Here is a 13582-nt window from a genome sequence, read left to right as displayed (position 1 = left end):
CTCGTGTCACAATGTTAGTTACCTTACTCCTCCGGAACGGCTTTACCGATTTCTACCAAATTTTATATGCATATTCAGTAGGTCTGAGAATCGGCTACTATCTATTTTTCATACCCCTACACCATTTCCCCCTTTCAAAAATATATTTATATATGGATTAAGGCATTTATGTCCAACAGATGGCGCTAACTTCCGACAACCTAAGTTTGCTTTTCTGTGAGAATGGACTGAAGCAGATCATTTTCTATGTATCTATATAAATAAAATATAACGTTCGTTTGTTCCTACCGATTCCTTTGAAATTTTGACACAACGTTGCATTCGAATACGCACGTGTTTTTATATAATATACATGTCGAAATTCCCCCCAGTGGGGGGAGATGGACGGGATTAAGGCTTACCGTGAAGAACTCGGCTTCTATTATACTATTTTACATGCGGTTTTTTGCGTTTTTAATTGCGTTTTAATAGGTTACGTCAACAGAATATACACTAAAAAGGGATTTTTCGATATTCCCCAGCGGGAAAAGTGACGGGATTAAGGCTTACTGTGAAGAACTCGGCTTTTATTATACTATTTTAGATGCGTTTTTGATTGCGTTTTAATAGGGTACGTCAAGAGAATGTACACTGAGAAGGGATTTTTTAAAATTCCCCCCACGGGGGAATTGTTATACATTTATAATAGATACATTTTGAGCCACAACAACGCGTGGCCGGGTCAGCTAGTAACCCTATATTATAATCTTGTAATACGTCTAATGTACTATAATATATATATTTCAAGTTATTTTTCCAAAACGTTATTGTTTCAAAAAAAAAATTATTATTTTATATTTTAGTTATTAAAAACATTGTCACAAATAAGCTTATATAGAAAAAATTGAGAAGTTGAACTTTATGTTAAATTTAAATAGTGATTAATAAAGTTTAAGTTGCTTCCGATCTTAATTAAAAATTGATTTACAATATTTGCGTAGACATTTTACAATACTGTACACACTATGACAACAGCAGCAGCAGCAGCGATAATGAGCACTGATTAGACTAAAAAAAAGGCACGTTGCCTGTAAAATGACTTTAATACAGCTGGATAAGCAAACCAATGACAGTCGTTTCAAATGAAACGGACTTTGGTTCTAATTATTCTGCTGAACTGTCCAAATTACGAAATGTAATACGCAAAAAAAAAAAAAAAAAAAAAAAAAATGAACTGAAGAACTCCATAATTTTATACATGATAAATATTTAATGTTTTAATCGGTTTCGATAAAATTTTAAATATTTTTACATAATAATAACCGGTTTTTAAATTCAAAATTTAAAATACAAATTAAAAAAAACCACATTAGAGAGTTTTTTTGTTATTAATATCCCAACATCTTAATTTGATCATGTCAGCTGCATGATCAATTAGAATTTCTCTGGAATTTTGTGTGTGCATAAAAAAATTCTCTCAGACTGATACAGTATTTGGTATTGGAAATAAAATAGAAAAGAATTAAATGAAAAAATTTAACGATAATTACATAATTTTTTAATGTTTTTAAAAATTGTTAAAAATTTATATTCGTAAATAATAATTTATATGCTTATGTTGTAATTAATATAAGCGTGTAAACTACGTTATTGTACTCGTGACGTTTATACGAATTAAATTATTATAGAATTCTTTTGAAGTAATTAGTACACTTCTGTATACTAAATTCCGTACATTAAGGATTGAGCAGTAACTGGAAATATAAATATATTAAAAGATGTTTTCATAAGTTTAATTTATGAAATTAAATCGTAGCTTGTAGTAAAAAATGTACGGTATTGACATTTCATATAAATACATGAAATGTCAACGCCGTAAAATGAAATCTGAAATTTCTTAAGTATTCAGTTTGCATTTGAGGTAGTAATTTGCAGAATTCACGTGCTAATTTCTGAAACATTTGATATAAATAACTATTTATAGAATTATAAAATGAAATTTAAAAAAAAACTACAAATGGAGCGGTGGATTTTGATACCAAAAGAAACACCAAGGTTGATTTTATCATTATAAATAAGCTAAAACAAAAGTATAAGCCATTAGAAAGAGAGAAATAAAACCAAACTAAAAATTAACCATTGTACAATCAAACATTTAATAGCTAATTTGATGAAAATATGTTAAACATACGAAACTTGTAATTAATAGGTCAATATATTAAACGTTTTGCTTTGCTTTTTTAACAAAATATTTAATCGGTTTTTTGCCATCTTCCAGAAAATACTTCAAAAGGAGCCACATTTGATTTATATTCGAATATTTTTTCGTTGCCTACATTAATTTAGAATGAAAAATTAGATGTAATTATGGAATATCTGAATACCTCTTAAATGAAAAAATTTGGAGACTAAATATAGCATAAAAGGTCCTCTTTGAACGATGAATGTCATCACAAATATTCCCACGAATACTATAAGTGTGTATATATATAACCACACCTTACTTGACACAGTTCTATTGTTTTGAAGTTATGCTTTTTTTTTACGTTGTACAATTATTTAGAATGAATCAAAATAATAACGACTTGTTTTTCTGATAAAAATTAATATTGTTCTATTCATCTTGGAAAATCATAAATCATATAGATTATATATAATTTTAATAATTTTCGGTGATCTCTCTATAAGCCAGAGACTTTTATCATAATTATTATTTCCCCCTCAAACAAGACTCCGTTATTTTAAAACGAATAGCTTAAGCTAAAAATATACTTAGGTTTTATAAAATAAAATGAATCTTTCTTGGCATCACGACAAAAAATATTTAACATTTATAATTTCTAATAAAATAATTATAAATGAATTACAATTGAAGTGTATAAATCATATACAACTTGGAGAAATTAACACACTAGAGAAAAAATACAATATGTAGGCTAAAAAAACAAACTCATTAATGTGAAAGCCATTAAATAGAGTATGACCATTATAAATTCATTTAGATTGCATATTTTAATATTCTAAAACAACGTCAATAACGAAGAAATGCCGAGAAACAGTAATTAAAGTATTGTATTTAAAGTTTGATTAAACTTTAAATACTTTGTGATGCATTTTCTACATACAAATAACTAAATCAGTTATAAAAGAGGTAGAAAATCTGTGTATTTCTGGACAACCAAGAATGAAAAATCATAAAGAATAATTAATCCTTTCATGAACTGAATGGAAAAAAGTGGATTATGGAAAGTTAGCATTTATTACTAGATGTATGAGAATGAAAAGAATATACCGGATACCTGAGTTTTTAAATAAAAGATAGTGTGTTTTCCAATAAATAAATTTTTAAAAACATACTAATCTAATCAAGTAAAACCAAATAACTGATAACAAAGAAATATTAATTTAAAACTTTTAAATATACTTAAATATCAAGTACCTTTACAAACAAATTAACCAATTCTTGATTGCCTAGCTATTGCTTATTTGTTTTTACAATATCAAGACCATTGAATCTATCCGCATGTTTTAATATTGTACGCTCGTAATTCTTAAAGGAATATAAATAGATTCAATTCAAAATAAGATATTACAAATTATAACTTTCGGAAGATGCTAAACATAGATATGTACGGTACTTATCTTAAATATTTTATATTAATATTGTATACGTTTTAAATTGCAATCAAGAATTAATGTCTGAAAGAAGATCACAGGTTACGTTTAATTAATATTTCAACCTTTTTTCGTTACTGTCCTACATTTTTTCTTGTAATAAGTTATATAGATTCTTTCCATTGCTGTAACTGAATGATATCACGTCTATAATAATTCTAGACATATTAATAATTTCCAGTCGATTTTTTCTGCTCCTGTGATGATTTTGTAGCCGATTCCTGATCAAAATCGTTTCAACCGGATAAATCTTAATAACGAGAATTGTTCGGTTCAAAATATTTGATCGCGATAAGAAACATCAACTTAAAACTTGATCTGATGATAGAATTTTTTTTTTTTTTTTTTGTTTTAATATAAAGCTATCAAAACTGTTTCAAAAGGTCTTTGCCCTATCGCCATCGGTGATACACGTATCATTTTATCGACCTTCCCCGATTAAGAAGTGATAACAGGTTGATAGGCGACAGTGTTTTTTACGGACTATTTATTTTTCTAATTACTTACGGAATTGACTGAAAATTTCCCATAAAAATTCTTTATTGACGCAAATGGTAACGGGAAAATAAAGACATAAACCTTCGTTTTTATACGTTTTTGCTTTCTTAATCTGCTCTGTAACGAAAGTTCCTTATTTTTAACATTCGCTTCTCTATCAATATTGAATGCTATTGTCTATGAGGAATCTACGAGAAATAATCTTAACGTATCGTCTCAAAAAAGAAGAGTATTTAAAAAATATATGCTAATTGCTCTATGCTAGGGTGAATACAACGCGCATTCACCCTCAGAAGTTAACTAAAAAGAGAATTAATTTATTTAATTTCTTTCACTTTTGAAGAATTTTTGAAAAATTTTGCCCTATAAAAAGCTATATAATTTGGATTAAAAGTAATAAACTTGAAAAGTAGCAAAATAGTCTAGATCGTTAATGAAATAGCTTCGTTGTTGTAAATTTAAAAAAATAATAATAATAATAAGTGTAGGCCTATACATGTTACACATGATATAAGAATTCTTAATTTAAAACTGATATTTTATAGTTATATTTAATCGCGTAACATGTATCGTGTGTAAATTATTGAAAGATTAGGCCTGTATATTTAATGTATAAAAATATTTATCAGGAAACGAAACCATTGAATCAACTCGTATTCAAGAAATAAAAGTAATAGATTCTAATAAAATTGTTTAACAATACAAAACTGCTGAACAGTAACTAACAGTTATGATATAATACTAATTTTTCATGCTGTATAACGAGTAATAACGGTAATTATATTTTATAAATATGTAATTGGTTTCAGTACAATGTTAATATGCAATTGAAAACAATTCATAATAGGCCTAGACTTTAGAAAGTCTCTCGTTTAATGCAGAGACCGGGGAGTTTTTATTGCTAACAAGAGCTTCATTATTTCTTTCAAATGATATATTTATATTACCACATTATCACTGAAAAAAAACGAACTTGTGTTAAAATGGTGTATTGTCATATCGTAATGATGATAATTATCAAATAATGATGTAAAAGTTTTCGGAAACAAATCCGTGACACAAATTAAAATTTTCTTCCGATTATTATAGATCTATTGTAGTACTAAAGAAAAGGTAATTTTGTTTATTAAATAACTTTGATTATTAAGTAATTAAAGTTATTAAAAATAGCGTAAGAAACGGAGGGAAAAAAGCAAGAATAATAAGATACCCAGGACTGTCGAGAGCTTGTATGGTGCTCGTATTTAGAGTTGTCCCTTTTTGTCTTGTTTTTTGAACAAATGAAATACATAGGATGTTTATTTATTAGTAAAAAGTAGTCTTAAAGGTTTTATTTTCTGTTAGTAAAATAAAATTAATTTATAGAGGTAGCAATGACTAAGATCTCGGAAAAAGTTCCTGTTCCCCCACTCTCTCGACTGCCCTGCTGTTAAGTCAAAGTACTAATGTTATGCTTGATGAAGTATAGAAAGCAATAACGGAAACAATCTTCAATGCTATATTTAAAACTCGAAAATTCTACACAATAAGCTACTCCGTATTGTCCGAATTAAGACTTAAAACTTTAAATTAGTAACTCTTAATATTCCGATTTAATAGGAAATGGTAGCCTAATTTTGTTTATAAGTTTTGAATATCTATAGAAGATACTCCGTTATCCTATCATATTCTTATTTTACAAAAAAATGCCAATGTAAAAATCATCTAGCCTAAATAAAATAAGTTCAATGATGTCTCGTTGTTCGAATTTAGCCTAATTTATTTTAGGAGACCGTTCTAACTCTGAAACGTTCGAAGTACGAGGTACCGCTGTATTTAAAATTATTGTACGATACAATAATTAATCTGAATGCGTAGGAAATGCTCATTAATTTCTACAATTGAGTCAAACACGTATGCGTGATAATCTAGTTATTACATATTATATTTGGAAATAATACGGTCAGATGAACGTTACGATTGTACGGATGTCGCCATGTCTCACGAGTAGGAATGTTTTGCTCGATAGCATTTGTAGAAACTCTCAGATCTTCCAGATAAACCAAGTGTGAATTCAAATTCAAGTAAAGATATTCGATAACTCACCGAGTTTACCCGGAACAATATCCAACTGCATACAACCATCGTTGAAAAATATTGGATTGGGACATATCTCCTATTAAATTAAAAAAATAATAATAATAAAGAAAAAATCATAGAGAAATGTTAATTTCTTAAAACAAGCTTTAAAAAATAAGTAATTTGACAATGGATTAGCCTATATACATCTTATTTTATCCCGATATCACCCAAAAATTAATGTCGGTCGTGGCTGGAAGCTAACTAAGACCTAGTGACCGAACATTATGTGAAAGTAGGCCAACGTAGATTTTATAAAATTATGCTTTCCGCATTCTCCGTGAATTATAAAAAGGTGTTAAAGCATAGAAGCGTTTCCTTTTTCTCACAATTTGATATAAATTAGGCGAAAAGATCGTTCGCCCCCTCGTCGTAACGACAAGGTCAAGTTAATCCCATTGCAACGAGGAGGCGTGAATATGCGGAAATATTATTAATAAATAGATTCGAATGCATATTACGAATGTTAATACGCTTACACAGTTCAGTTGATTTTAAAATAAATGTTCTGAATTCGAGAGGAAAGCAAAGTGTTTTCACGTTATTTGTTTAAAAATAAAATTTAAAAAAATATATAGTCTATCACCTTTCATGCATTGAGATTTGGAAAGGGAGAATAAATCGTGTTTTATTATTATTTTCCTTGTAAGATATTTTCAAATTAATCTCATATTCGTGTTTTAATTCCAGAGAAAGATTTGCACCCGACAACTTTCGCCATCCATTTGTCTACGTATAATGAACAGAACAACTTTCAGGGTCAATGTCCTGTCGGGCGTGGATGTATTCCTACTCATATCGTTCATTCTAAGGTTAATTTCATCACTTAATATGCTAGGTTTGGTACAAGTTTTATTGTCCAGGAGCTATTTTATTACTTTACATAACTGAATAATTATTTTTTTTTCTAATATATTTTTATTTTTTAAATATAATTCATGTGCGTTAGTTATTTCTACATCTGTTTATCTTTTATACATTTATTATTAACGAGTTCCTAGCTTAATATTACACGTAATCTAACAATACATGAATACTATTAGAAATCCACACAATATAATTTTATTCTTCCTTGCTTAATCCTGAAACAAGATAATGAGGTTGAAGTCATTACTTAAATCTGTTTAATCTAATCTGATAGTATTGCTTTGCCTACTGTTTATTAAATATAACAGAAAAAATAGATAATAATAATAATTATTATTATATTAATTTTATTTGCTTAAATTATGACATTAATTATAGAATAAACTTCTAGAAAAACGAATAAGGATAAGGATACAAAGTGTAACTCCAGATTTTTCCGATAAATTACCATGACTAAGCCAGGTAAATTTTGCTTGTATTATAAAATACTACGTATAAGTTGTTTACGTGACCTTATTTTATACAAACGAAGAACATTTTAAGCAAAAATATATTGGAACCATTAGTTTTTTCGAAAATTTTCCGTCTTCATCAAAATGTTCATTAATAGGAAAAGACCAATAACCGAATAATAGTTTCTCTTGAATATTCGAGCAACGTAGTGTACTTACCTTCACTCTTTTCCAAACAAATTGAAAAGGTGGTGTTTGATGATAAAATACCGATTGTTGACAAGCTGGAAATTCAGAATCTTCGAAAAGTTCCCCACGCTTTAAACAGCAACGTTTCAATCTTTCGTATTCGGACATTAATCACTATTTCAATATAAAAGAAGATTTTGAAAATCAGTAGGAAGTTTTACACAAATTATATACATTATATAAATAAATACTTACATGGAATATTTTCAACTTTGAAAAAAAGTAAAAAACTAATTTAACTGCAACAGATGAAAATTAGCAACTGATATAAACAAACAATCGGTAGCAAAATCGCTTTCTAACCGAAACCACCTGCAATCTGAAGGTAGTGTCTGTTTGTTAGTCGTGTACCTTGGTCTTTCGACCAATCAACGAACGTCTCGCACGGCTGAGGACTGGAGGCGGTCCAATTGGTGAACGACCTCGGGTCTCGCTCCCGACCTCCTCAGATCGGAAACGGTCTCCAAGCTCTTACTTCCCCGTTCTGACTCATTAAAAAAGAACAGTACGCGACTTCGCCCATCTTACACTCTTATTAAAATTCAATCAACGTTATAATTAGTTTGTTACGTCTAACGTCTAGTCTATCATAAGGCCCGCTGCGCTCGACCTTACAATCAGAGCATAGCGTATCATAAGGATATCAAATATTAAATATATGTCAAAAATTTACTTATAATTAGTATAGATCATTCGTAATTTTATTCTAATTTCTCATTAAAACTGATTTTAACACGTCTTGTGTGTGAAATAGGAAATAATTAACATAAAAAGGAAATATTGCATCGTACAAAATTCCCTGTTTTGTTTGCAGTTCAAAATGTCTACGATATGTTTATAAGTCATTTACCTACAGCTTTTTCTATTTTTATTTATTTTGTGTGTGCGCGTAGGATAGCTCTTGACTCGAAACGTTAATTGACCATTCAACTACCGGTGAAATCGTCGGAGATATTCATAGACCGTAGGTTTTTCTTCGTTCTTAGAATTTTCTGTGAGATAATAAATCATAAAATGCAAGTTATCATTCTTTTATATATGAAAGCTTATAGTTATAGTTAATTTGTAGGTTAATGATGAATTTAACCTATATATAAGAGATAATAATTACAAATTAATTGAAAAAAGACCTAAACGTTTTATGAACTTAGCCATTTCAAATTGTAAAGAATTTTCCTCCTAAAAGAATAATAAATGTTAAAGAATTAAAGAAAATTCATAGCAAGAAAGAAGAAATTTTATTATTAATATAAACCTACATCGGAAATGATTTTATCCTCTCACTGAGTTGGGCTATAGATTAATTACAATTGAAATTTTTTTAGAAAATCTTATTGTATTCATTTTAAAAGTCAATCTTGATAATATAAATGTAGCATAGAGCTTATAAAATAATCATATACCTACCTCATCATTGTTTGCATTGATCAATGCAAACAATCATAATATTGATAGTATCATTATAAGGCTTGACATAATGATTTGGCTTTGATTTTTAATTGGCTATGAATTAGTTTTACTTTATTTTTTCACTTGTATTCATATACATGTACCGGTAATTCCTATAATGCTGGGATCGATATTCAAAATAATTTAATTTCATCCAGAGTTTCTTCTATATTTACATCTCAAGAACATTTATTCTTGACTTTATTTTTTAAATATTGTATTAAAATTGCTTTCGATACACCAATCTAAGAATATTCATTTAAATTAATGATTTTAATTAATATTTATAATAGAAATCAAATAAAACTTATATACTGTAAGTAAATGCAAAATGAAACCTTTATATTTATTTATAGGGCCTATAAATTGATATCAATTTGTTTTAAACCATAAATTAAACCGTGCAGTTTATAATATAGTATTTGCCGCATAGTAATCAATTTGGTATTAGGTTATGTTGATAACAATAACCGAGCGCTAACATTAAATGGTGAAAGTAAGTAGACAATTTGTTAAATCAGATTATAAGTTAAGTGTTTAAAAATAAATTTCATAATTAACTTTAATTTTAATAATTACTCGAGTAGTTCATCCAACCTTATTTGTTGGATGAACTACTTTTTGGCAATATATCATAATGTTTTCGAAACTCGACACCTTTACTCGGGACAAAGTACACCGGGACAAAGAAGCCTACTCGACGACAACTCCCATCTGAACATTTATTGGCAAGAGCCAAATCCGACAGAGGGCGCTCAAGATGGCTGCCGAAACAGGTAAGGAACCGACCATGTGTTTGTTCAATGCCTGAGCCGATTCAGTTTCCATCGGTGACGACTACTGCGATGACCAAATGGAGAACAAATCATTGAATTTACGTCAAATTCTAGACTGTATCGGCGACAGGAAACGTTGTCTTGTAGAAGGTGAAGCCGTTTTGGATGCTGGACACATCGTATTTTGTGGATTAAACTCTAACAACAACACTGAAAGTTCATATTGTTGCTTTAGTGCTGCAATCTCAGATATTGTCGTTTTAATACATCTCAATTACGGGGAGAATGCACGTGCAAAGCGGGGCTGTCTGGTTTTCGTAAACATGTGATAGCCGAGCATAATACTAAAATGAAAACAAAAAACGTAAATTAACTTATATTTTCAATTAAGAATATTTTTAAAAATTTGACTGGAAAGTTATCTCGACATACGTATATGAAGATAGAAAATTTACCTATTTTCTTTCCGATCTGCGTACAAAAACAATTTTTCGACAGGCATGTCCATTTACAAAAAAAAATTAGACATTTTTTTTTTCTTTTTATGTGGACGGCTTCAGATTTTCAAAAGAATAATTTTCAAACTTGAATTGGAATATTACCGCTACGTCATGACTACATAAGAATTATTATTTAAAAATAAAATAAAAGACTATCGTGTGTAGAATTAAAGCACTTCTCACCTGTTACACGTTAACAGGTGAGAAGTGTTTAAATATTTTAAGCAGTATACACCATGTTCCAATATAAAAACATAACTATTATGATAAATAAAACTATGTTCAGTGTTGTTGTTAGAGTTTAATCCACAAAATACGATGTGTCCAGCATCCAAAACGGTTTCACCTTCTACAAGACAACGTTTCCTGTCGGTTCCTTACCTGTTTCGGCAGCCATTTTGAGCGCCCTCTGTCGGATTTGGCGCTTGCCAATTAAAGGGTCTAGACCAGTCGTATCAAACTGAAATTAAAATGAGGGAAAGTAGCCCTTATATGAAAATATCTGCGGACCGCGTATTATCTAAACCAAAACTCACAAATACAGTATATATTTATATATGTGTATACTTGTATACCGTATAAATGAATTTATTAGTACGTCAATATATTAAAATCAAAAAGTCTAGATACAGTATAAGTAATACATAAAAATGAAACATTATTACAAATTTAAATACGATTCTTGGTCGCATGGCCGAATAGTGATGTTCTCGGGAAGGAATATTATTTTTGAAATTAATGTTTTAACGACACATTGTTAACATATAAATATGTTGTATAATTCTCTATCAACAAAGCATCTTTTAATATTATTTCTCATTTAACTAATCAGTTATTAAAAATGTCAATTATCATCCAGACACTTGAATTTGAACGGTAATCACTAAAAGTCTTCGTTTCTGGATTTGCTTATTAGTACAGCAAAGAACTATAACATGTTCCTTGCATGATGTAAATCTTTTAGTACTTTCATCACGTGGTCTATGGGTTTACCTTAAGAAATGACAATTTTTTTTTTACTTTAATAAAGCATTTTATTCGTAAAAATGCTTTATTAAACTAAAAAAAAATTTGTCATTTCTTAAGGTAAACCCATAGACCACGTGATGACAGTCGACAGAACATGGCGGCGATGACTCGTGTGTCGCTACTCTTTTTTTTTTTTTAACTCTTTCCGCCCTGTGGGCACTAAGAGGGCCTCTTTTAGAAGGCCCATTATGGGTTCGGACAAGCCCACAATGGGGTGACCGGGTGGTGAGGGACGGGGCTCGACATATCCGACCACCCCCGAAAAATTCCGGGGATTATTCGACCCGTTCGGATTCGATCCCGGGTCCCCCAGAGCGGTAGGCTGTTACCTTGACCGCTCGACCATCCGGTCTATGTCGCTACTCTGATATCTAGGTACTCTATCTAACAGGGTTTGATATTTATCGCTTCTCGCCTCTTCTCGCCACATATTCTCGCTCGCGTCTGTATAGTCGCAGCCTTAGTCCACAATTCAGTTAACGCAAAATCACAACTTGCGTTACGTAATTTACGAACAGCCCCTGTATTGTAAAAATCAATGAACTATTTTATGAAAAAATAATGTTTTTTAATCCCACCCTTTTAAAAATCTTGCTCATAGGTCTGGCCTCCACATAAATAGGGGCGAAGAAGTAAGAAAGAAATCATACATACAGCATATTATTAGTATCATTGTACCAGAGTCGATAGATATACTGGTCCTTAGTATTCGGATACTATCGATAGCTCTATTTGTACTATCGATGTTTTAAAAATATCATCGCTATCGATTGTCCAATTTTCTATCGTAAAAAAATGTACAAAACATCAGGAAACTCATCAAATTTAAGAGATCATGTAGAACGTTTCCATCTGGTTGAATTTAGAAACGTTTTTATTAGCAATATTGACTACTCTGCTTTAACATCTAGAAGCTCGAGATTCAGAAAACTCATCATCCAAGTTTTCCATCGACACAAGAAAAAGTATGTCAATATTTCACTAATAATCAAGACGTTTTCAATATCAATAACAAAAGGGCAACTAATATAAATAAAAAATTGTCAATATTCATTGCATGTGATTGACAACTGTATTCTGTTGTTCAGGATAAGGGATTTGTGCAATTTATACACGAATTAGAACCAAGATTTAAACTACCCTCACCAAAATATATCAGCAACATACTTGTACAAAGGTGTAAAGAAAAATTGAAAGTTATGATCGATACAGTGTGAAATATGTATCCATAACTACCGATATGCGGACTTCTATAAATAATCAGTCATATTTAACTGTAACATGCCATTTTATTTTTAATGATATATTTTCATCGTGTGTACTTGAAACGTTGATAGTGGCTACTACTCATACATCAGAGAATATAGCAAATTTGTTGAAAGTTTTTAAAAGCGGTCTCTAGAAGATAAAATCGTGTGCAAAACCACCGATAATGCAGCCAACGATATTAATTAAAAATCAGGAATCTATCTTGTTTTGTTCAGAGCTTAAACCTCGTTATTCAGGATGCTCTAGTAGGAGATGAAGAATGATAAGGATAAGAATGATAAATACTTTTAATTGAAGTATAGTTTGTTTGTTTATTAAATAAATCTGATTGTTTGCTGTCTTTATTTGACATCTATTTTACATTAATAGGTTAGTAACCAACTGTAAATCGGATAACCGATAGTATCAATACTATCGATGTTTCGCATAAAAAATATCGATAGATATCGATGAGTATCGCTATCGATAGTATCCGAACACTACTAGTCCTTGAGATGCCAATAGCTCTAATGCTACGATTGTGGAGTAATACATATTTCTGCCACTTCGAGCGCTTCAATCGCTTCAAGGAGTAAGTTTGGCTTGAGCATAGGAAGAGTCAGCTGTAAACATTCGAAATTCTTTTAATATATGAAATTTTCTCGTTTTTAACTCAGATATTTTCTTTGTCTTTTTCAAAGGACTGCTTATAAATACTATTTAAATTCGATTTTGAACATTA

General features: G+C 30.0%; 1 protein-coding gene across 2 annotated transcripts in view; it reads right to left on the bottom strand.

Annotated features, from left to right (window-relative positions):
* Positions 1–8716, bottom strand: part of CalpC (calpain-C) — a 33013-nt gene extending 24297 nt beyond the window's left edge. Inside the window, exons 1-3 of one of the 2 annotated variants that reach the window (XM_067277077.1) lie at positions 8689–8716; positions 7809–7952; positions 6238–6307 (exon numbers count right to left, since the gene is read on the bottom strand). In XM_067277077.1, coding sequence (XP_067133178.1) covers positions 6238–6307; positions 7809–7946 — 208 coding nt within the window. In that variant the 5' untranslated portion in view covers positions 7947–7952; positions 8689–8716. Of the gene's footprint in view, positions 1–6237; positions 6308–7808; positions 7973–8688 lie in introns of those variants that run through there. The other variant, XM_067277078.1, reaches the window with a different exon arrangement.
* Between the last annotated feature and the right edge of the window lie 4866 nt (positions 8717–13582).

The sequence above is a fragment of the Centruroides vittatus genome, unplaced genomic scaffold, assembly GCF_030686945.1.
Source record: "Centruroides vittatus isolate TY-2023 unplaced genomic scaffold, ASM3068694v2 contig_728, whole genome shotgun sequence".
Classification (NCBI taxonomy): Eukaryota; Metazoa; Arthropoda; class Arachnida; order Scorpiones; family Buthidae; genus Centruroides; species Centruroides vittatus.
Note: the sequence above shows the minus strand (reverse complement) of the source record. Positions and strands in the feature narration are given on the sequence as shown.